The sequence below is a fragment of the Lates calcarifer genome, linkage group LG1 (assembly GCF_001640805.2).
Source record: "Lates calcarifer isolate ASB-BC8 linkage group LG1, TLL_Latcal_v3, whole genome shotgun sequence".
Taxonomy (NCBI): domain Eukaryota; kingdom Metazoa; phylum Chordata; class Actinopteri; family Centropomidae; genus Lates; species Lates calcarifer.
In genome coordinates, this window is record NC_066833.1 from 24,850,344 (window position 1) to 24,875,826 (window position 25,483).

Sequence of the window (25,483 nt, forward strand, 5' to 3'; positions counted from 1 at the left end):
TTCACTATTGCTTCTCCAGCGCCACGTACTGACAAAAATGTGCTCCATATCTTTAAAACTCCAGAGTCAGTGCTTCCTCTCCACAGTAGGTGGAAGTGCGGTGCAAACATGGGTCGGATTTAGTCTCCCTCGATGGTGCGTACGCCCACCATGGCGTCATCAACACTGACCAATCAGGTGTAGCTCTACCAGGAAGTAAACGCAAAAACTTCAGAGGGGAGTGCAAGAAAAAGCAAACTGTGCTTCTTAGTGCAGGTTTTGGCGACAATACACAAGAAAGAAATAATGTCATTAATCCGTTTTGACATCCACATACAGGTAGGTGCTAAGCGACGACGTCTGCAGCTCAACCTATACGGCGGAGTGTTATTTTCCTGCCGAGTATGTGGACATAAATGTAACAACGAAGATGGAAATGTAGCTGAATGTCAGACATGATGAATACAGGCTGAGGTATGTGTAGGTTGCAGGCTAACTTACAGTATGTACTGTATGGGCAATATACGGCAGAACCTCGGGGGACTTTACGACCAGTTCCCCTGTGTTAGTAATTGATACGTTAATTCTGAGCCTGTGGAATCAAAGCAGATTCTGTGTGTGCAGTCTGTACAGTCATTGATATCCATCACCACCCTTTGTTGGCTTCCTCCTCCAGATTGAGGTCCCTCTGCAGACTGAAGCGAATCCAGGGCCACATGGTGAGCAAACCCCTCTTATATACTATTATACTGATTTGTATGTTTGTGTGAATTTTGTCGATTTGAAAGTGAATGAATTATGATGTTGCTTTTTAACTGGTTTTGGCCAATTAACTGATAAATTGCTGTTTAAGGTCAGCTGTCTTGGACCTGGCTTCACTTCTGATATAATCTAATCTAACTCTGTCATCATTAATTTCTTTTTTAAGAACTAGGGCTGACTGACATGTCAAACATTTGATAAAAGATTCTGCTGTGTAAATTCCAACACATATCTCACACTAAATGCTTAATGTATTTCAGCTCCTCTTTGCTGATGTACAGTTTATACCCACAAATTCCTGGACAGCAGTATTGATAGCAAGTGAATTATCCTACCAAAATAAAGTACACTGAATTGAAGATGACATCATGATTTTTTTTTTTTTTTAAAGACTTTCACTTGACCTTGTTGGTGATATGTATTTTTCATCTGATAATGACATAATGGAGATTGCTTTATGATGTTGTTCATGTGTTTTATGATGCATGTTAAAAATTTCTGTGTGGCGCCTGGGAGGCCAACTACAATTTTCACAGTTTTCAAGTTATTTATGTACTAGTTCAGTCTATGTTAGACAATACTTAACTGTATTTGGTACAGTCGCTCTTTAGTTAGCTCTTTAGTTTGTCTGTTACTCTGTCATAATTGAGTCATGGATGGGATTTTATGTCACCATTCATTCTTTATGTTTTATATGCTTTTGTTATACTCTGTTCACTTTACTATTAGTTATTGGAGTAATCGTGCTCTTTTTTGTTTTACAGTCCATTGTAAAGATTTGTACAGATTTTGCCTATTGTCTCCATTTTACGCCAGATGTCCACTCATGTGGAACCAGAGGTTCTCCTGGAGAAGGTGGGCCGAGCCGGTGTGATCACCATGAACAGACCCAAAGTGCTGAATGCCCTCAACCTGACCATGATCCGACAGATCTACCCTCAGCTCAAGGTATGTGGAAATCTTGGTTAATGCAAACTTCAACCGGAGCAAATGTCAGGGACCGGAAGTGGGTCAAATGTCATTTGTTACAGCAGTTTGTTACTGATTGTAAAAGCCTACTATTATCTCAAGAGTTACAGAGGCACACAATTTTACCCCAAACTGCTACACTTTCATAACAGGTTACAGACTGTACTGTACTTTAACTTTGTGATAAAGTAATTAGGTTTGATATAATTGCATATGAGAACATATAAATGTTTAGAATAAAACAGTTAAGAGGACACAACTGTTGCATCATTTGCAATTTGTTTAGTTCGCCTGCGATCCTTCAATTCTCTGAGGCACATCCTCACAGACCTTAGTTTTTGAATTACGAATACACTGAGATGAACAATTCTAGTATTACATTATTCTCAGTAATATTATTATTATTACCCTTGAATAGCTGCAGTTCTTCAAACTTCTGAATTGTCTAAACTCAAGGCTATACTTAACCTTGTTTGAACTTATTAACATATCATATATATATATATACATATACATTGACATATGTTTTGTTTCTGATCATGATCTCCTGTTAAATTGCTGCTGCTATGTTTTTTTTTTGTTTGTTTGTTTTTTTTTCTGGTGTGTGTTTCTAGAAATGGGAAACAGACAATGATACTGACTTTGTCATTATCAAAGCAGCAGGTGGAAAAGCCTTCTGTGCTGGTGGAGACATCAGAGGTAGGCAGCAGCCTTGCAGATTGAATCAATGCAGAGCTTTTATGTGCAACATCAACTGCAGCAGAAAAATGTCGCTTCATTTTCATTTTATCGTCTGTTTTTGTCCTGTCAGCGGTCACGGAAGCAGGCAAGGTTGGTGACCCTCTTGCGCAGGACTTTTTCCGTGAGGAATACATTCTCAACAATGCTATAGGTATGCCTAATGATTTCAATGACAATGACACTTGTCTTATCAATTTTACTTGTTCTCTATTGATATTTATTCACTTACTGTCACAGCTTATACATTTCAAACAGTCAAAGCTCTGCTTTATCAGTTTATATGCCTAAAGCCAGTTTTCCTTTTTGTTTTTGCACATTTTATTTCATCTTGCAAGGAACGTGCAGAAAACCATATATCGCCCTTATTGATGGAATAACAATGGGAGGGGTAAGTGCATTTATTTTAATATATTTATATTACAAGGCTAGGTTTTGCTTATACACCTTCTTTTTGGATTAAATATTTGTTCATTTTGAGGGAAAGTCTTCCTTCCTGTTGCTAAGTATCATAGATTTATCATGTGACTCTCTCTTTGATTGAGATGTGATATTCAGTTTTGCCACTAAGTGTCAGTAGAGAACCATCCTCCACTGTTGCTTGCTGCCACTGGCAAGGTGGCCTCTAATTGGACAAAATATAAAGTGACAAAGCATTGTTGCTGCCACTGTGTTTTTTCCCTCCAGGTGTCAGATATGGTCAGAATTTGAATTGGTACCTTTGCCCTGCAATAAATATGATGCTTTGTTATTCAGATAGAGCTGCACAAAGGCTCATTTATCAGGAATGACTTTGATAGGAAAGCTCTGTAAATTATTACATTGTTTAACCCACTTGGTCAGATGAGAAGTCTGGCCTCTGGATGAATCTGCTCTTTTTTCCCCCATCTCTTCTGCTGTGACCTTGACTGTGATTTTACTCCTCAAGTGTCACCGAGGCCGTTCACAGCCACCAGTGTCTACTCTTGGTCATTACTCATCGTGTGTGTGTGTGTGTGTGGTGTGTGTGGTGTGTGTGTGTGTGTGTGTAGCGCAGATGTGTGAGGACCTAACAAGCCCTATTGCACAACAGCTACCCTCATTCTTTGAATACTGGCCATCAAAATTACATATATACTCTGGTACTTCTTCTTTTTAGAAGTACTTTTACTGCAGTATTTGGTACAGATCAGCTGATTTATTTTGCTAATTTGTTAAAAGTTGAGCAAGATTAGAAAAATCCCAAACAACCTTGGTGATTTATTAGGTAATGATTTATTAGTTTTTGTATTTTGGATTTCAAAACTGAGTCGATATGTTATTTTTAAGCTGTTGTATTCTTGTTTGACTGCTGCTGTTTATACCTGATGCCTGTGTGGTGTTGTTTTGGATGGGATGTCAGGTCTCTTCTTCTGTCTGCTCAGTTCTGTCAAGTACAGGGAATTAGGATATACAATGACAGCATGTGGGTTTTGTCCTCTGTTGACATAAAGGGCATAGAAGAACAAAACACACATAGAAAATTTCTAGCAACCTGACAGATAAAAGTCCAGTATTGGTCCTGGCCAACTCCAGAGAGCAATATGTGGCTCTTTAGCTGCTAAATTCTCCACCATGTTCAACAACTACTTGCTAACTTTATGGGCTGCTGTGGACTCCCAATACAGAAGCCTTTTTTGAACACTTTTTTATTAGTATTCTCAGTGTAGTAAATATTTCACAAAGGGAAATTCACAGGGGGATGCATGCTCGAAGCTGAAGCAAAAAATCATCTCCTTTGCTTGTTTTTCCTGTGTTTAGACAGCCGTGATGATAATGACATCCCAGCTTACTATTTTCCTTTCTCCGGAGACACAGAAGCTATCATTTATTTGTCATAACAAAACTGAAAAGACAATATAGGGTGACACACAGTAGTAGCAGCTATTGCTTGGTTCTGATGTACGTTGCACCATGTGATGGGGTTTAAATCACTTCTGTTTATTATCCCGGCAGAAAACATTTGAAGCTGTGATGTTTGCTGAATTATTTCTACGGATTTTCTATGGATTTATGGCTCTGGGAATACAGCGATTTGAAGTCTACTATCTGTCATGTCGACACAAAGACACTAATGTTGACAGAAACCATCCTCAGGGTGATGGCTGTTTAATGTGCGTAGTGGTTAAAAACAGGCTAGTTCTATATATGGAAAAGTCCGAGAGGCACCAAGAGCCTCTGTTCCCAGATCTGCGCTGAACTCGGGGCAGAACTCCCACGTCGAACAAGTATTCTTGCCTTAATGATAACAAACCAACAGGGAATAACGACACGTCATTAGCAGGTCAAAGACACTCACACACACACTCTTACATCACAGGGATCTCATCTCACGCACATCATTCATTGCTCTCCAAGTTTAAAATCCCTAGAATTAAGGTCGGTGAATGCTGAAGTGTCATTAATCCATGACTGCTGTGCTTTGCATTTGAGCAGACACTGTGTCTCTCTTTTCTTTTCAGCTTGTTTGAGTTTGCTCTTCAGATTTCAAACATTTGCAAAGGGGCAGGCGTAAGTAGTAGCGCGTGGCTGCCCCTTTTAATGGACACTTATCCAGGGCTGTATGACTGTAATTTTTGTCTCCTGGAGTTCTTATTTACTAATGTCTACATCATCTAATTAGAAGGCAATACTGAGAGCCAACAAGAATCTCTGACCACATTTTCATCCCTACAAGAAGGTGCCCATTTGTTTTGAAAGGAAATACTTTGTGCAAGAGTGATGTGGAAAGTAAGGCAACATGCATGTTGTGCATTTTCAAACAGACGTCACTTTCTCTTTAAGTGTTTATAGCTGTTATCTATCACTTGTGTGTCTCTACACCAGCTGAAAGGCTACTGCATTATCCACGCAGGCTTTTCCACCTTCATACACTGCTATTAATTTCAGATTTTGCTAAATTTGATTCCTCTGCTCTGCTTGAAGAGGAGATGTGGTGCCAATGTAGAGATGAGAGTCATGCAATGATTCTACATCATTTTAATGGATTTCACCTCACCTGTTCATTCAGGTTTTTTTTTTTTTTTTTAAGTAAGCAAAATATCCTAATGAGGGCTTTATGAACTGCCCCACATTCTTAGCCTCCTAGGGTATAAATTTTGTAGTCTGTTCTGTTTGTAAGCATGAGCTATAAACATGCTCCTCTGCAGACTTTTTTATATTTCCATTGTTTACAGCAGGATCTGGAGACATGTTCTTATATGGTGCTTGGTGGTACCACATCAGCACGTAACAATGTTCCACTACTTTTATGGTGAAACTCAGATAATGTGAGATTAAACTGTCCCTCATTCCTCTGGGTGCGTCCAGTGATCTTTGGGAAGAGACTTTTTAGTTGTTGTTGTTTTGTTTTTGTTTTTTTTCTTTCTCATTTCTGCAAAGGTCTGCCTCTGCACTGTTTGTTTCTCTCTGGAGGAAATGGCTGCTGTTATGCATGTGGTTAATTTATCTTATATTTCAAGTTCACTCCATTTTACATGACTCATTCTGTATCTAATAATAGATGAAGACAAGAGGAACACTAGATGTTTTGCTGAAACATTACTCAAATTGAACCCTGAATATTAAATGAGTAAACTCTGAAAATAACTGGGGGCTTTTCTGTGTGGAGTTTGCATGTTCTCCCTGTGCCTGCGTGGGTTCTCTCTGGGAACTCCGGCTTCCTCCCACAGCCCAAAGACATGCAAGTTAGGTTAATTGGTACCCCGCCTCTCGTCCAGTGTCACCTGGGATAGGCTCCAGCAGCAGAGGATGCATTTGAAACAAAAAAATTGCTTCACGTATATCATACTGTATGTATATGTAGACACTAACAGCATGACAATGACAAAAAAAAACACCCTTAAGAATGCTAAATACTACAGTGTTTGTGTACGTGTTGCACATTGCACCAAGCATGAGCCCTGGTCGCTACGCAGCAGCACCACTGGAAGAAAGTGATACAGAGTGATGATTCACAAGCACCCAAAAATCTCACTTTGTATAGGGAGTAGAGAAGGTGTGAGTTATTTTGGATACAGCACTTATGACATAAAAATGTGATCATGAAATGTCATTATGATAGTGAAAATGATAATAATAGCTATTGTAAAAAAAAATACTGAGTTTTGAAAAGGGCATTTCAAAAATAAAATATGATATATAAATGAAATTTGAATCCAATTTTCACTATGAAACAAAAAAGCAATGATCATGTCCTACTTCCACTCTGCACAGCTATTGTCTTTTAAGAGAAAATGAACTCAGTGCCTGTCTTTGCCCTCAGCCCAAGTGCCAACGTGTTGACAAAGAGCAGTCATCATGTATTTCATGTCCTAAGCTGATAGAAATCACAGTCTGTCTCTCTATCCCTTTTTTGTTTTGTTTTGGGTTTTTTTGTACTGGGATCAGACTCCTTCAGAAGCACAGACTCTCTTAACAGAGGTCTGTTAAGTCTCCAGTGATCAGATATTTTTAATCTTCTGTGGTCATTTGTCACACAGCCTCAAGGCAAACCCTGCAGCACTGCTCTCTGGCTCTGTACTTGTTCCTCTCCTTTTTTTTTTTTTTTTTTTTTTTTTTTTTTGCTGTTAGCCAAGAGCAAGGTGAAGGCAGCTTGTTACTAATTGTTGGTTAGCAGTGCTTCAGCCGTCAGCAGGTGGCATCTTATTATATTATTTGTGTACAGTGCTATATTATAGTTTTATTAATCTAAATTCAAATGTAGCTTGAAGTCAATATTTCATCAACAGGAATCCTTATGTACCCACAGATAATTTCTCTTATGTTTCAGCAAAATATAAATAAAATTGACTTGACTTTACATATGTATATTTGACTTTAAGTGAATCCACATCTATAAGTTTTCCATACTGTTTCTGGGTATTTCCTACAGTACCAGTATTCGCCAGGTAAATTGTTTTGTGTTGAGCAACACCGTGGTGATTGACTGCACCACAGCGCACCACATTTGTCTTGCACTAGCTGACTAAATCGATCTGAAGTGTATTAGTCAGTTTAGTTTATTGATTTGTTGATCAAAAGAATCTATAAGAATTTAAGTAATCAACCAAATATTTTCAGCGATCAGCTTACAGATGTCTTATATCTTTAAAAAAGTTAATATTTTGGGATTTTGAACATACAATAGTAATTGTTAGGAATCTTTACTGTTCATCTATACTATACTATTCACTCTGCTTTGTTCGCTGCTTCTTGCCTGCAGTTTCTTGTCCTTAAATTTGTATGTCCACAGAGCTGCTTGTTTGAGTTTTGCTACTTTTCTTTTCCTAGCATGTCTCCCCTCCTCCCAATGTCTTGAAAACATGCAAGAAAAAACCTCTATGTATAAAATGCTTAAACACTTATTTTCCAGTGTTGTTACTGTGTTTTATTATTTATCTCATCAGTAAAACTTAAGCTTGGCTCACAAGTCCTAATTAAAATGACTTTGTTGCACTGCCCCATAGCACAACATGAATGTAATGACAAGGTTGTTAATCATTACCAGTGACTGATTGATAACACAACAAGCCACTGTGGCTTTTAGCTTTCAGTGTTTGCTTTCCAGTCCTTATGTTGGAGTAAAGATCCCTGTCTATAACCTTTTAAGACTCAGCCATTGTCCTCAAGTGTTCCAGTGATGGAGAGTGGCAGTTGTTACCCACAGTTTACCTCTTTATCTGCACCCTTTCCCTAATGTGACAGCCCTCCACAGCTGTAAGTGTGGCTTCGTGTTGAGCAGCACTCTGTAATGAAGGGCTAGTTGGCAAGGACTGGTTAAAGACACAGCCTCTTTTGCTCTGTTACATCCCTGCAGCAGGATAACTTCAGCTACAAAGGATCAACAAAACACAGCTTTCAGCTTGTGTCAAGGTTAAAGAAACAGGCTGATGACAGAGAGGTTGGTGCACTTTAGACAGAGTGACCTCAGTTAATCTCAGTCTCTTTAAAGTCAGTTGCAGTAGCTTCTCAGCTATCTTGTGCTTCTTCATTTTTAATTCTAATTATGAAGTTATATTTGTGGACTGGAGTTTTTCCTTTTCCTCTAGCTAATGGGAGCTTAAGATGAAATTGGTAGCTGTTTGTTACTCATTTTTGTTTGTTTGTCTTTGTGGAACTTTTCATTTTATTCTAGTCAAGCTTTGGTGGGCTGGTAACATAGATATATTTAAGTGCAACTGAAATCACAATTTGTCCTCCCTTTTTTGTAGACATTGTTAATATTATTACTGACAGGGCATGAGCAGTGCTTCAGAATTGCTCTTTTAGTCTCCAAAGAAGAAGACATAAACTTGAGAACTTCCTATACTAGCTGGAAAGCTAATTTTGGCACTTTTTGTGTTATGTTTCAGGTTGCTATTTGTCTGTTAGTCAGTGTCACACAGTTGAAATGATTTGAAGATAATTCCTTTTGGTACTTTTTTTTCTTTTCCTTGAAAGAGAACACAGGATATGTAATTAAGAGCTAAATAGAGCAGATCTAAGAGACTAAGAGAGGTTTTTGTAAAAAAATAAATAAATAATAATAATCTAGTGCTGCATAAACATCCAGAATAGTATAAGTATATAGTATATATAATAAGTATATAGTATAATATTTCAGTAGTATATTGTAAGTCACTAAAAAAACATTAGTTAAAAACACTTTTGGATTCTGTCATGAGAGCCGGGATAAACTGAGACCTCCACTAACCTCCTTAAGATAATCAGAAGAATCATTCAGCTAGTTCAGAGTTAGTTAAAGTCACATCATCCACATTACCCACATTACCCACTGTTAATTGTATTATGAAGATTTCATGTAACTTTACCAGAGACTAGGAAAGCTATGAATGTGTGTGATATCATCTAACTGTAAAGCCTGACAGACTTTTGTAGTGGCTGGGACCAGGGAAAGAGACATTAATACACATTTACAGTCGGTTCCATAAGTATTTGGATTGTAACGCAATTTTCATAATTTTGCCTGTATACACCACCACCATGGATTTGAAACAAAGCCATCAAGAAGTGTAGACTTTCAGCTTTAATCCAAGGGATTTAACAAAAATATTGTGTTATTTATGTAGGAATAGGGTTAGGGTTAGGGTTAGGGTTACATAATTACAGTTAAAAGAGAAAAAATCTGCAGATTTACGTGACTTAACAGTGCCACCTTGACACAAACCAGATATGAGAATTCATTAACAAATTTATCATCAGTATCATCTAGAACACGTGGACGTGAAGCCCTCGGGATTTACCTGCAGACCCTCCACAGTCATTAATCACCACTGTCTCCTCTGACCTGACCAGTAAATGACCTCGTTCCTAGGTACAGTTAGGCATCCAATTAGAAACACACACTCTTGTGGCTGAATGATCACTTAATTAATAAGAAATCATCAGAATACTGAAGGTCAGTGGAGTAATGTGATTACTTTTGGATGACACCCTGTCCAGGGAGAGAATTTATCATCCTCTTTAGCTCAGTCCAGTACCCATTTTGTGTGTGTCGTCTCTTGCTTTATGACTGTTTTAACTGATTATTTTTATTGATCCATCTTGCATTTCACCCTTGTCTCTTCAGTGGGGTATCAGAAGACTGAGAGTTTGGTCTTCTTGTCCTCTGCTGTTTGGATAAAGGACAGTTGAACAAATAAGTTAATGATTATACGTTTTTTTGTGTTTGTCATTGAGAAATGTTGTTCTTATTGATTTATCTATTGGCAGAATTTTATGTGACGTGGTTCCTACCTAGGCTTTACCATTTGTTATGTGTGTGTTTTTCTGTGTGACTGTATTTCTTTCAAGTTTATTTATGTTCTCGCTGATCTGGACACAGACTGAGCTATGCTGTCTACAAGTGTCATATATATATATGGTCACACACGGTTGTCTTTGTATGTACATTGTATGGTCCCTAAAATAAGTCCAGGATGAATGCAACGGGATGTTGTTTCCATGGTAACATTATAATGCTAATTTTTCTAGTCATATCGACCACTCAAAACTACAGGTCACATTCACACACAGATTCATACAGCACTTATTCTATAGTGCTCTCTAACACAGAGATACACATTCACACACCAATGTCACATCGGAGGCAGTTTGGAGTTCAATGTCTTGCCCAAGGGTATTTCAGCACGTGGACTGGAGGAGCTGGGGATCGAACCACAGACCTTCCGATTGGTGGCCGGCCACTTTACCTCCTCAGCCATAGCAGCCATAATACAATGCTAGTGTTATAGTGCTGCTCATTAGCCTTAACCTCTCTTTCTGCTGGGAGCCACACACGTTAATCACACACACACACACACCTCGGCAGGGTCGGCCTGGTTTCCTTTTTTTTCTCCCCGCAGTCAGCACTTTCCATCTCAAACTTCAGCTCAGTCTTTTTTCTTTTTTTTTGTAGAGGTGACTGTTATTAATGTTTTCTCTATGCCCTGCTTTCCCCATTTGCATATTCTCCTTGCCCAACCTGTTTCATCCTCTTTTCATCATGGCCCTGATTTCCTGATTTTCTTAAACCTTGTTCTCCTCCACCTGCAGGGTGTTGGTCTATCAGTTCATGGACGGTTTAGAGTGGCCACCGAGAAGACGCTGTTCGCCATGCCGGAGACTGCCATCGGTAAGACTGTCGAGTTGCAGTTGAAGGGGACACTGGTTGGCCCACATTAATGTAATGAGATTAATCAGTGTTAGTGGGTATCTAGCCCATTAATTATGTAGGAGCAGTGATTTCAGTTGCTGATCCAGCTGGATCCAATTCATATGTATTCATAGACACTGGTCGCTGTCCGATATCTGAGCCTGTATTCAGCACAGTATGTGATAAGAAAGATAGCCTCATCCTGATGATAATGGATATGAAGGATTGACAGCTGAAATGACTGAAAATATAAGTCTACAACCACACTAGCAGTTCTGTGGGGATGTAGTGGTCAAGGAAAGTGTTTTGTTTTTTTGTTTTTTTTTGTTTTTTTTCATAATTTCTAATAATAATAGTGAGAGAGACAGGGAATGCAGGGAAAGAGAGCATGGGGGTGTCCGGCCGGCTGGGAGTCAGCTCCAGGTCCAGCTGCTCAGGGCATATGCACCCACATGGTATGTGCCCTAACCACTGGGCCATCGGGTCACCCCATGGTTAAGGAAACATAACTGTAAGATGGATAGAAGTTTAGGTCCAAGGTTACTTTTTGATCTTTAACAGTTATGGTGAAGTAAATGTCAAAACTGCAGTGTATGCCCTCATTAAAAAGTCCGTCACATTATATGTTCAAATAAAATCTCCTAAGTAATAAGATAGCGTAGCACCAAAGATTAAACACAGCTGAGGCTGATGATTATGTCAACACATTTAGTCGTAAACCAAACTGTTGGATAAATTGAAAATTTGATCTGAGGTTGATTTAGATGAAAAGTTAAGGGATCACCAAAGTTATTACAATTCCTTCTGCATGAAACATGAAGGCCAATTTTATGTCAGTCCATACAAAAGTTGTAGACCGTGAACCAAAAATGACCTCGAGGTGGCACATGATAAAAGGTCGGAGTATCACCAAAGTCATTTCAGTTAAAGTCAAAGCAAGTAGGTTCCATCCTGTGGGGACCACCAAGTGTCTGCACAAAAGCCATTATTTATTGAGATATTGCAGAACAAAGCGTTGGATCGACCAAGAAGCGTTGCAATCTCTGTTATTATATTGATTTCAGCAGTATGATCCAACCCCTCTGATCTGCTGTGAGAAGCTGATTAAATGCATACAAAGCTCTGACTACAGGACACACATGTCATAGTGATAAAACAGCAGGCCTCTGTATTTTGCTAGTTCAGCTGCAGCTTTCCCACAGACACACTTATTTTATCCAGTAGTCCAGGAGAATATATAAAAAAAAACAAAACATGTATTGCATCAACCAGAGGAAAGATGGGACCCAAAATTCTTGCATTTATAAAGATTAGAGATCAAAAATGTTTTAATTTAATGCCATGTGTTTTTACATTGTAGAAAGGTTGAAATCTTAAGAACAAAATGCTTATAACATACACAGTCTTGAAACTTGCAAACTTCATCTGGCAACATCTAATACTGCTTAGCAAAAACAGTAGTAAAATATAATCATATCTGATCATGCAAAACATCATCATACAACATCAGTGATTAAATGGCTTGGTGCCTATAAAAATTATCAGGAACTTATTTTGGTGTGTAAATGGCCTTTGCCAACATACTAAGCTATAGTTTGCTCTTTAACTAATTGGCTCCTATAGACAGATGGTCTTCTCCTGAGGCGCTGAGGAGATTAGTAACAAATCTCTAACCACTAACTGCAGCTGACATTATGGCATAAACTAGTCTGTTGTCACTTGAATCCAGATGGAATAAAGTTTATAAAAATTAATTACAGAACTGTGGTATACCAAAGCATTAATCACAATAGGATGTCAGTTGCAGTGATCTTGTGATCTGACAGGACAGTTAATGTCCTCAGTGTCATCTCAGTCAGTGTATTGAACTCATACAGATGGTTAATGGAGGTCCTGAGGTGGTCCTGAAACATTTGACTGACTCTCTGCCCAGATTTCAGTCAGAATCAGGAGACAAGTAGGAAATACCATGAGTATTTTACACAGAGGTTAATTGGTTAGTTGGATAGGTTGATAGTCTGAAGCTTGCATGTGAATCTGTTCATTTTCTGATTAATTGATTGCATATACTCAGTGCCAAAACTTGCAAACTTCCAAGGATTCTCACGTCATCCTACACATCAAGCTTATTCTGGTGCATTCTTGGCTTAGATAAATTTTGAGCTGATGTGTAGTGCTGTGCCGTGGTATCTGACTCAGATGTTCTGGAGCAGGCTGAGGATGAAGATTATGTTGTCAGCGAACAGGAAATGACTGTAACGGAAAGGAAAAAAAAAAGGCTGAGGTTCTCGCTGATGTGGTCTGATAGTTACTGTGGGATTTTCTCCAAGGCAAGGCCACAATGAAGAGTGGGAGGAAATGGGATGATAATGCAATTGTACAGGCTGAGGACTGACTATATGAGTGACATGCACTGTGTGTGTATCAGGGTGTGTCTGTATGTGTTGATTCTTCCAACCATGTGTTTGTTTTCCTTTAATCCACACACATGCACCTTGGTGTGGTTTAATACATGCCAGAGGAGTAGCACATTAAACAAGGCGAATACATTCAGTTTAGTCTCATTATTAATGCTCATAAAAAAGCAAGAGTCTCCTGGTGTCTTTTAAACTCTCCAGTTCCTTTGGCACAATAGCAGGAAATCTTGGCTAATCCTCCTCTGAGCTGCTGTGGTCATAACACATTGTCACTATTGTTGTTACTAACGCCACTCGACTTCCAGGCTTCTCCACCACCATTAACAGCACACCCTCTCTGCAATCAGAAACATGGACTGATTCCTTTTGGAAGCAGCATTTTCACAAGAGATCGCAGCTGCTACAAGAACCCTACATGCTTATTTTAGCCCCGATCCTGGAGTGGAAGCCTCTCAAGAGCCTCTCTTATGTGCTGAGTTTACTGTAACTACACTCACACTGTGGAGTCTGGCTTTTTCCACTGACATATGCCAGTATTATACAGAAATTAAGTTCGACAAATTCCAGTCCCAAAATGGTGTAGAGCACAGTAGAATTCTCACTTTATTTTGACTTATTAAACTCCTTGTCAGCACTGTATGTCCATCTATAGATTGTGGTTGATTGACATTGCCTTCACTCTCTCTGTTAGCAGAGGTGTAATTACCCAGAAGTGAAAAAAAAACCCTGTGTGGGTGTGCAGGGCTTTTTTAAAGAAAGCATTTCATGTTTTGATTTATGCGCCTCAGATTCTGTTTTTTGTCCCTGGTCCTTTTTTGAAGCCATAATGGATTTGACTCCCAGGCAGTTCCTCTGGCTGATTAGACGTCTTTAGGTTGAAGCTGAATGGGGCTATGCTAAAATTACCTGAGTCCCTAACAGCTGCAACAAAAACAGGAGAAAGGTCACAACCAGAATAAGTGAAAACTTCAGTGTGGGTACACCACAGTTGTGTGTAGACCTGAAATTTATGCGCAGGAAATTGATACTGCCACTCATTTGGTAGAGAATAACATCAGCTGTCCCTTCTTTCCTACTGAGAATATCTCAATTAAAAATGTATTCACTAGGATGTAATTACGTTTATTTATATTGTACCCAATAATATTAGATGTCACAAAGTATTTAATTAAAAAAAAAAAGATCACATATAGACATTATACAAGTAAATAATGCAAAGTGACAAGGTGGATAAAACATGATGTAGTGTCTGATTGCAGAGGATGTATTCTGTACAAGTCAAGCATGCAGGTGTGACCTAATTACTTAGAGTAGCAACAACATCCCTTAACATTTACATAATAGATGTGGCAGAAGTGTGAAAAGAGTTTGATATGATAGCTGTTCCTAATATGCAGTGTCCTGAGACTACAACATTATCCGAGGTGCAAATAATTCAAGTGCATCTATTCATTCGTTCTTTGGTCTTTGGTGGGTGGGAAGCCAGTGAGGGATCTCAAATTGTTGCTTCCCAGCACAGCGAGCCAGTGATAATGAAGCAGCTGTAGACAACATGTGTCAGCACATGGCTTGGTGGAATATGGGAACGTTTGGGAAAAATACAGTTGAATACAAAAGCATCTTACTAGAACACCTAGATACAGTAATGTCATCACCTGTGCTTTGCTGCCATAATAATGATGGTGATAATAATAAAGACAGTAATAATGATGTTATTTCTACAACCACTACCTTTGACTATTCAATATTTATCATATTTATCTTAGAGATGTACATTTACTTGCTCACCTCTTCCCAGATCCAGTATTTCCCAGTCATTTTTAATAATCCAATACAACCCAGGAATACTCAGTAAGTCTAATAATCAAAAGATAAAGTAGTATCTTGGCTAACATTATGAAATATAGACAGCCTTACTTATGGTACTGTACTCTCTACTCTCTATCGTACTCTTGCATCTTATAAACCGGCTCATGATGGCCAAATAAACGGTTGGAAAGGGCTTTATCCACTGTTACTTTCTGAATTCCATCATATGATCAGGGCTTACACTGCCCGTTAGAGGGCCCTGGCCATGATTTATTAATGGCCCTCCTTTTACCACTCTCCCACCACTTCCAACAACATTTTATAATTCAGCAATCAGCCCCTCAAAGACAGGGTCAAAGATGACTGGCTGGGCCTACAATGAGGGGTGCAAATGTGTGGCACAATTATTAGGATTCACCACTGGAGCAATAAGGCTTTATTAAATTTATGAAAAATGTTCCAGAAAATATTTAGCAGAAAATTTCCATTTAGCTATAAATTACTTTTTTTATTTTTTGTTTTATATCAACAATCAAGAAAAACCTAAAACCAACAATGAATTGCTCATAATGACAATGATATTTTGTGTGTTTTCTCATTACAGTGAACACACATACTGTAATTTATTTGACTTAATCCTGCACATGCTGTCCTGCTGCTGTAAACACTCACTGGAGCACCAAATGTGTATTAATCCACAGATAAAAACAGTTCACAACAAATACATTCCTCCCATCTGAGGAACATAAAAACTGCAGTGCCCAGATGTTTTAGGAAATTACTGAGCCGTTTGTGAGCTGTTTGAACCAATGGGCTCTGACCTTTGCTAACAGTGCCTGGACCAGACAAACAAAGGAAAATGGTATAAAGTATAAAAAAAATAATCCACAGATTAATTGATAAACAGTATAATAATTAACTACAAAAAAATTGTTAGCTGTGGCTCTAAACTCCCTCACAAACTACCTACAAACACACTCATACCCCTCCCTTGTGTGTTAAAGTTAACCCCTTTCTGTGGTGGGATTAACAGATTTAACCCGGCCCTGCTAGCATTCTGAACAACAGCCATAATCTGACGCATTTATGATATTACATTTTCAGCCTTGAATCAGGTCAACTCATCTAATCCCTCTCTCCCTCACGTCCCCTTTCTTGCATAATGGCACGCTACCAAAGCTGTCAGTGACCAGTGGAATCTCTTTTCCTGTTAAAACCACTGAAATCAAATGGAAACATTATCAATAATACATATGAATTGTATTCAGATTAGACCTGTGTATCCTGATGAGAGATTTCATAATGATTAATAGTCATAATAATGTATGTTTAGCTGTTGGTAGTGTGTTAGCAGTCATTAGTTTTGTTAACAGTTGTACTTAACCACACTGTGTGTAAATTACCTCTGGGTGAGGCAGGAACATATTTTAGGAAGGTGGGACAATGTGGAGGACAGTGCTGATATCTGGTGTAATTTAAACATTGTTTTTTACACTCAGCACATCAATTCAACAGTATGTTTGTTAGGAAGCTTAAGCAATAAATTGATTAACAGATTAGTCAGTCAAGTTAATCTGCGACTATTTTAATAATTGATTCATTTTGGGAGTATTTTCTAAGCAAAAATGCCTCAACATCACTTGGTTCCAACTTTGCATATTGCTGCTTTGTCCTCCACCACAGTAAACTGAATATGTTTGGATTTATCTCATTTTAAGGAAACCTTGCTACCTTTGAGTCTGTGCCACACACTAAATTGTTGTGCTACTGGTGAGGTTTTTGACAGGGTGAACAGATATATGGTTATATTACTTCCTGATGTGCATGCGTATTGACATTGTACAAAAATGCGCTCAAATGCACAACTTTCTGTTTTATTTTGACAGGGCTTTTCCCAGATGTGGGAGGTGGATATTTTCTGCCGAGGCTCCGGGGCAGGTTGGGTCTGTTTCTGGCTTTGACGGGCTTTCGTCTCAAGGGACGCGATGTACAGAGAGCTGGAGTCGCCACTCACTTCGTAGAGTCTAAGAAGGTATAGATGACCCAATGTTAAAAGATAGGCTCACTGTGTACTCATAAAATATTGACTGTTGACGAACCCTGACAAACCAAACAGCAAAGATATTTACCAATACATTGCTTTCAGTTCATTATCTAAACTACTTAACAGCCCATGCACAGCTCGAGTGCAAATGATAGTGGTGCTGCAGGGACGAGTGCAGAACAGGAACATGGTTGGCGTTGGGTCAAAGCTCCACTGGAAAGCTGGATGCTGAGTCACTGGGCGCCTCTCTTGTTTATAGGTGCCAAAATACACTGGCTGGTCCAGAGGCAGGTTGTGTTTGTCTTGCTGTTGGCATTACGTCAAAACAGCGGGTGTCAGAACTTTTGAGACTGTAACCTTGACTTTCAGGACGGACAAGCAGTGGGGTGGATTTAGTTTATATAGACAGTATTTGCAGCAAAGTTTGACCAAAAACAAGGTTGGAAAAACCTCTCGTCTTAGTAGTAATGAAGGAAAAGTCAGATTAATGGCAACAAGATAAACTCCACTTTGGTCAAGAGTAATAATCTTCAGCTGTCTGTCTGTTTGTTGAGGATAAAACCTAAATTTGATGAATGTGCTACTGGTTAATTTGCAAGCAGGACCATCCCAGTTAATGGACTCCTACACAGTAGCTCTTTCACATGTCATTTTTCATTTTCTTTGTCAATTCAACCCAAAAGAAACTTTGATAACTTCCTTCCATCCTGCACATATATTCACAAAAGAAATCTGTCAATTAATTCCTCAGACCAGAATAATATTTATTTTTAAGAGTAAAAAATCCTGCATCCAAATGATAAAACTGAATCTAGCCTAGTACTTTGTATAATCAATAGTCTGTCACAGACAGACAAAATATACAAGCATTTCAAATCTTCAATGCTGCCTCGATAGATCCCAGACCTCGAGAAGGAGCTGGTGGATTTGAAGTCTCCCTCTGCTGAAGATGTCACCAGGGTGCTAGACACCTACCAGAACAAGGTTGGAATATTTACACATTTAAGCCTTATAACTAGGGTTGAACTTAAAATATCCAAAACAGCATTAGTAGGCAGTGAGTTGCCCCTCATACATTTGTTTACATGTGAACGCCTGAGAGTCTCAGCTTATGTCTGTGCTGATAATTATTGTGTTCTTGCTACACAGAGTAGTCTGGATTCTGATAAACCTTTTGTCTTGGACAAGCACATGTCTGATATTGACAGGTAAGCCTTGAATCTCTGCTTTTTCTGTAGTTCTATAGTAAGTGTAGTATAATAATACTTACTTTTTTATTGCCAATAAATGCCATGAAAAGACCAAAACCTATACTGTTACTCCTTCTCAGTCTGTCTGTGGCATTCAGCCCCAAGCCCATTCATCATTTACGCATTCATTCATCTTCAAAAACAGCTGGACACTGGGTTTTAGCAGATGTTACTCAAAAGGAGCACAGCAAATTGTGTGTTTGATGGGGGGCTATTTTTAACTGTGGATTTGGTGCTGTAGCTAAACCATGTGGCCCATTGATGGGTTTTATGGACAGCAATGGAGCTCTATGGGACAGCAGAATAAAATATATCAGGCTTTTTAGACACAGACAGTACTTGTTATTTGGATGAGGTCATTGTTGGTTTTCATCACCCTCTTAAAATAATTGCCTAAGTCATTTTTTTTTACAAAAATACTAAACCTAAATTATCTCCTCATGATGTTGGCCACCTCTGGTAAAATTGCCTACATCCTCAGTTAAACAGATCGTGCCATTCTACCCCCATTAGTATAATTGCCTATGTCAAGAGTGTGACTTTTTTAGTTTTAATTTGCCTAAGTTATTTAATTCTCTCATGTTCCATGTTTGACTGACCTTCTGGTTTGTATGTCAGTAAGCATCTGTTGTTATAACTGTTTTGATTAAAATTGTTAGTAAATATCATATATTCAACAAGTGGTTCAGTTTTTTGTTTTTCCTGAAAAATCTGAAAAAATGACTTAGGTAATTATTTTAAGAGGGTGACATTTTGGTCTTTTCTTTTTTGTGTTGTGTTAAATAAGAAAAATACAGAAGATCACCTGACTTATGCCTCAAAGCTGGACTCCCTAAAAGCAGAGCATCACAGTAGACAGTGAAAGATGGGGAAATTCTTTTTTTTTTTTTTTTTGAAGAATATCTACCTTTTCTTTTCAGTTACAATGAAGGTAAATTGAGCTAAAACCTGAATCCATGTTGGTGTTTCCCTCCTTCAAGGCTGTTCAGCGCCAGCAGTGTGGAGGGAATAATGCAAAATCTGAAGGCAGATGGCTCTGAGTTCGCTAAGAAACAGGCTGAGGTATGTTCCTGCAGCTTAATAAGAATCACTGACATAATACGTTGTATTATATAATGCTGTACAGATATTTGGTAACACTAGAGCAGAGGTTTGGTGAAAGCGTCCATGTTTCTATCACCAGCGGTCTTGAACACATGTACACTTATATTATGGTTATGCAGACTATTTGAGAGTAGTGCCAAAGAACTGTTGTACTTCTGTCCATGTGTCTTCTCTGTAGTCCTGCGATCCCAGCATCAGATAACTCCCACTGACAGCGCTGGAGTGGAGCCAGAGCATTATTTGGCTTTGGCAGTATATGTCAGTAGTAGTAGTATTAGTAGTTACCTCGGACTAAGTACTTAATGGGGTTAGTCTTGTTAGTCTTGTGTCTTGTAAACCTGGACCAAAATCCCTCCTGAGAGACTTTCAGTGTGCTAAGCAGACCCAAGTGGCTTTATTCCATAACTCGATCAAACTAAAATTGACTGTTTTCGTGGACATGACTCAGATTTTCTCTCTTGATTTTTTGTTGTTTTTTTTTTTTTAAATCACCTCATTCACAGCAGGATACTCTGGTGAGATTGAACCTGTAAATGACAGTGTGCAACCTCAATGGAACAGTGCACGTCTCTGATTAGGCCCCTCCCTCACCTACCCCACCCCTCTCCTTATTGTTCCTCTACTAGTCACTCCAGGATTTAAAGTACAATACCACTAGCCAGTTGTTAATATGAGCCTCACTGCTTATTATTTCATCTGTTACTCTTGAAATATAGTTCATATTTAATAATTCTTTTAAAGCTCTACAAATATTCTATGTTCCAGTATCCTTTCAAACCATGAAAATCTGAATTGGAGCCAATGGCAGTCAGCTTAGCCATCAAATATTTATAATAAACCCACTTCCTCAGTTACTACTACACCACAGACTCACTGTCCTGCCTTCAATATTAAAAATGCAGAGCCATCTTTGGCCTTATTTACATGATGCTTTGCTTCTGATATTTTACAGCTAAATAACCTAAACACCAATTAAGCTATCCACCACAGCCTCTCCATTTGAAGGCTCAGTCAATGTAAAACTTCCCTGTGTCTCCTCCTCCAGACGTTGTCCAAAATGTCTCCCACATCCCTAAAGATCACCTATAAGCAGCTGCAGGCGGGTGCCTCTATGAGCCTGCAGGACGTGTTGGTGATGGAGTATCGACTGAGCCAGGCCTGCATGGTAAAAAAAAAAAAAACTTACTCTAACTGGAGCATCAGCTTGTGAACAATCAATATACATTAGCTTCACATTCATATTTTTCACCCTGATAGTAATCATAAGTGCACAGGAATGGGAGAATTAGTAAATTATTTGTCAACTTGAGAATTTCATTTCAATTCATTCTTAATCATCCACCACAGCTTTTTGACTTAGGTTATGACTTGACGTGTTGAGTACTAAAGTAAAGTATCTAAAAAGGTGTCATCTGATGGGGTTGTTTGTGTTGTTTTGCAGAGGGGCTGTGACTTCTATGAGGGTGTACGAGCCGGTAAGTTACTGCAGCACACAGGCAAAAAAAGTGGGAAAAGGCTGGATGTTGATGTGATTTCAGTGATGCAACATAATTTATATGGATTTCACAGAAAGCTATGAAGAACAGAAGTAAATAAGTAATAGTTTTCTGCCTCATTGTATAAAATTACCATATTACACAGTATCTGCAGGGACTTGGATTATTGAATGCTTCCAGTTAGCCAGCAATTACTATGTCAGGTGCTGGGATTCTGTGTGTGTTTCCGCTGTCCAAGAGCTTTAATAGAGATTTTTTTTTTTCTAAACACAATGTCACTAGATGTTTGGTTGCAAGTAAAGGCTAAGAGAGGTCATAGATTTAGTCATTGCTCCTCTTAGCTGCAGCTAAGTCACATCATCTGCTTCCCCTCTCCATGTCTTGATGTTGTGCATGTCTCCAGTGCTGGTCGACAAAGACCAGAATCCCAAGTGGAATCCGTCAACGGTGGAGGAAGTGTCTGATGAGAGCTTGGAGCACTGCTTCTCCTCGCTGGGAGAGAGGGATCTGACTCTCTGACTTTCTCCCATCAGCCCAGCAGCTGTTTCCCACCTTCAAACACACACCACTAAGCCTTCTGTAAACGGCTGCTTCCTGTCCCCTTATCCCTTTATGGTCATTTGAGAGGACTGTACTCCTGAGTACATAGATAGGTCATAATGGTTTGATTCTGTACCCTTAAATACTGTAGAACTTTTTCTCTTGCTCTAGTGACATTTTACAGGAAAATTCAGACTTATGCAGGCTATTTCTGCAGCTGAGAAAAACAACATCTGATTCATGTTCACAGCCAGAAATTGAAAATAGTAGCAGAAGAGGTAGGTAAACAGATGCCCTGTGTGTCACACATAAAAAATGCTTGGTGTATACATGAGGACATGGTGTGGTAAAGTGATCTCACCACTGAGTGCTTTATTAAATTTTCTGTGTGTGTTTGTTGATGTGACATGGATCAGTATCATCAGTATTTCTGCAGAGTGGACACTAATACAGATAACTCATTGTTACGATTTCAGTGGTTTTCCTCTTTTTACAGCTTTTTTTCTTTTTAGATGATGAATAAAAAAGTTGTTCACTGACATATTCAAAGCACACTCCCAAGACAGGTGGTAGATTATATCAGTATTTGCTCTGAATGCATTTATGTGATTGTTAAAATGCATTTTAGAAATCAAGTATGGTTTCAGGAGCCTGAAATGTACTGTATACGATATATTGTGTTTTTATGTAACTTAGTACTTCCTCTGATCGTCTTGTTTTGGTGGTAGGAATGAAATCACCTTCCAAACATTAGTTTTCATTAGCTGCATTATTTATGAGACAACCAGAGCAGAGTCAGGTGGGGCGTTGGTACTGGAACAGAGGGCAGCAAACAGTAATGTAATGGTAAAAACTGCTCCTACATCTTGTGTTTAAAAGAACTAGTTATTGAGGGCAGTATTCTTTTATGAGCTCCTAAAGTGTTCTTGTAAAACAATGACCTGTCTTTATAAAGTGCCTTAGTTATCAGCATGAAGGCATTAGGCTGCTGCTAAGATATAAAGCTCGGAAAGTATAATAAAGAAGAAGAATAAAGAAGCTTTCAGTCTCAAAACTCAAAAATCCCATACTGGAAATAGCTTGAATCCTGTCTATAGTATGGGTCACCTTTATCTCGTCTGTTTTAATCTTCCCTACCTGTTTTATATGAACACAGTCAATCTCATTTCAATAGCAGCCTCTTCTAGTCTGTGTGTCATACTCATCAGGCATCACCAGGGCTGCCACATGCAGTCTAAAGCTCTTTCAGTCTTAACAGTGATGCCTTCAGAGCAGCTCACTGAGTGGACAGGATGACCTCCACATACTTTAGACAATAACCTGCCATAAACACTGAGAACACAGTCTGAGTATTCCTGTCGGCGTCACGGATAAACCTCCATGCTTTATGGCTACCATTTGCTCTTCAAACAAGCACTGGCCGACAGTTATCTCTGAATCTCTTTGTTTGTCCTTCATGCTGCTGAACTTTTAACCCACTGCTTATACAGGATGCTGCACATCCGTGTGTCTTGTTTGACAGGTACCTTAAACAAATACTGCAGAGACAGTCTTTGCCACTAAGATGTTAGAAAGCCCGTGTGTGTATCTCAACCTTACAAATACCCAAGAAGTTGTTGTGAAGTTGCAGTTTTGGAAAGTAGTAATGAAATATTTCAGTAACAATAGAAGGCATAAGTTTGATTTATTGGCATCGTCAGTTGTTACACTTATGTACGGTACGGAAGTTAAATGAATATTGTACTTAGGAATAAGCACAATGTCACTCATTTTAAGTTATTTTATGATATATTCACAGGCTGACATGTATCTTCTTACAGAGCTGCATCTTGAGGTTATGTTTCACTTATTTGGCAGCAGACAAAGCGTGGAAACAGTGGCTGTTTTAATGCATTTTTCACTATTTTCTGACATTTCATAGTCAAAATTATTAATGAGGAAAATAATTGACAGGTTAACTGATCATAAAAATAACAGTTTGCTATATTAATAATAAACCACACCAAAGGCTACCACCCCACACTTCAGGGAACCTGTTCTTGATTAAGAAATCCTACAAAAAAAGTGTGTGGGGTGAGTCTGGCCAGTACAGGAGCAGCAGCGTCTCCCTTCTCTGTCCAAACACCTGCTGGTATAAAATATTCTAAAATGAGTGACCTTTGAAACTATAAATCACAGTTTTTAAAAAGGAAGCACTGGCAGCCTTTTGGTCAGTGTTAATAGCATCAACTGGACGACACAAATGTTTGAATGAAGACAGGCGTTCACACTGGATCAGATTTTAAACTCTTTGCAGAGCAGGTACAGTGTCTGCCTGGCTGTCTGAAGAAGGAAAATCAAATTCACTGTATTTCTTTTAGACAACCACAAGACCTGACCAGTGCCAGAGTTTAAAAAGGTGACCTTTTGTGAATTTGTAAACACAGACGATACCACAATTTGTCAAATTTGAACTTCTCCATGGTGACATCACACTGGAAATGCAACATTAGTTAAGCCTGACATCAGCGTTATGGCAACATGTTTGATGTACTGTATAACCTAAGAAATAGATTGCCATCACCTGGTTTGGATTCAGTACTCTGAATATAATTAATGAAAAATCAACATAACGTAAAATGAACTGACAAACCTCTGGCAAACACATTGTTTTCATACTGCAGTCAGTTCTTTCTTGTGCTATTGAAACCAACCTTTTGGTGTAGATCCTGACATTCACACAACATAGTTGTCAACACAGCAGTGAGATTAGCCTTTGTCACTTTATCTGAAGCAAAACAAATGGCATCCGATTAAGAGTATGGCATGTAGAGAACAGTGTCATCCCTAATCTTTAGTGATTTCACAACATGTTTGGCAAAAGCCAAAGAATTAATCTGTACAGATGTTTTAGTTGTTCACTTTTTGGATGGGTCTGCTCATTACCCAGCTCACCTAAACAATACAGCTTGTAAAAATGATGGTGCACTTCGCTAAAATGGACACAGCTGACAATGGGACTTACTCATCCATCCACCCATTATCTTTACTGCTTATCCTTTCAGGATGGGGGGCAGGGCTGGAGGTAATCTCAGCTGACAGTGGGCAATAGGCAGAGTACACCCTAGACAGGTCGCCAGTCTATACAGACAAACAACCACTCAGTCATTCACATCTACACCTACAATTTAGTCACCCAGTTAACCTAACCTGTTTGTTGCTGGACTATGGGGAAGAAGCTGGCACAGGGGCTCTGCGCGAACCAGGGTTCAAACATATAACCTTCTTGCTGTGACCCCCATGCCACCCACTTATACATATTTTACTATAATTTATTGATACTGACCAATGTTATATCAATAAAGAAACACTGTTACTGTTTTAGTAGAGAAGATCTGGGAAGAAGGCATGTGGTGACAATTACCTGCCACTGTTTTTATGGCTTATTAGCTTGTGTTGGACAGTTACCGTTAGAATAGTCCAACCTCCTATTGTGACTACAACATTGATCGAAGCTGGTTATCACTGCAAATAGTTGTGTGATAGTGTAAGTGTCCTCTTAAGTGCTCTTAGCAGTTTCACTTGCAGTGTGACTTGAATTTTGGGTAAATCCCAATGACATCAGTTTGAGTACCTGTGTACAAATCTTCACAATTTGATGTCCAAAGCCTCGGCATATAGTTAAACTCTCTCCCTCTGTCCAGTGGATGAACACCAGACCTTTATAACATAAACTCTCATGTAAATCATACTGTATAAAACAA

The 25,483-nt window shown here is 38.8% G+C and overlaps 1 protein-coding gene across 1 annotated transcript; it reads left to right on the forward strand.

Moving 5' to 3' along the window:
• The first annotated feature begins 409 nt into the window (after positions 1-409).
• Positions 410-25,483, forward strand: hibch (3-hydroxyisobutyryl-CoA hydrolase). Its single transcript, XM_018696642.2, has 14 exons — positions 410-417; positions 656-698; positions 1,558-1,689; positions 2,325-2,409; positions 2,522-2,602; positions 2,787-2,839; positions 10,981-11,059; positions 17,193-17,338; positions 18,248-18,334; positions 18,500-18,558; positions 19,581-19,662; positions 20,750-20,869; positions 21,146-21,179; positions 21,604-25,483. The coding sequence occupies exons 1-14, from the start codon at positions 410-412 to the stop codon at positions 21,717-21,719; spliced, it is 1,125 nt and encodes a 374-aa protein (XP_018552158.1). The 3' UTR covers positions 21,720-25,483.

Coding starts and splice junctions, on each gene's coding strand:
- hibch (XM_018696642.2), top strand. Junction 2,840..10,980: donor ATGGAATAACAATGGGAGGG/GTAAGTGCATTT, acceptor CTCCACCTGCAG/GGTGTTGGTCTATCAGTTCA. Junction 17,339..18,247: donor ACTTCGTAGAGTCTAAGAAG/GTATAGATGACC, acceptor CTGCCTCGATAG/ATCCCAGACCTCGAGAAGGA.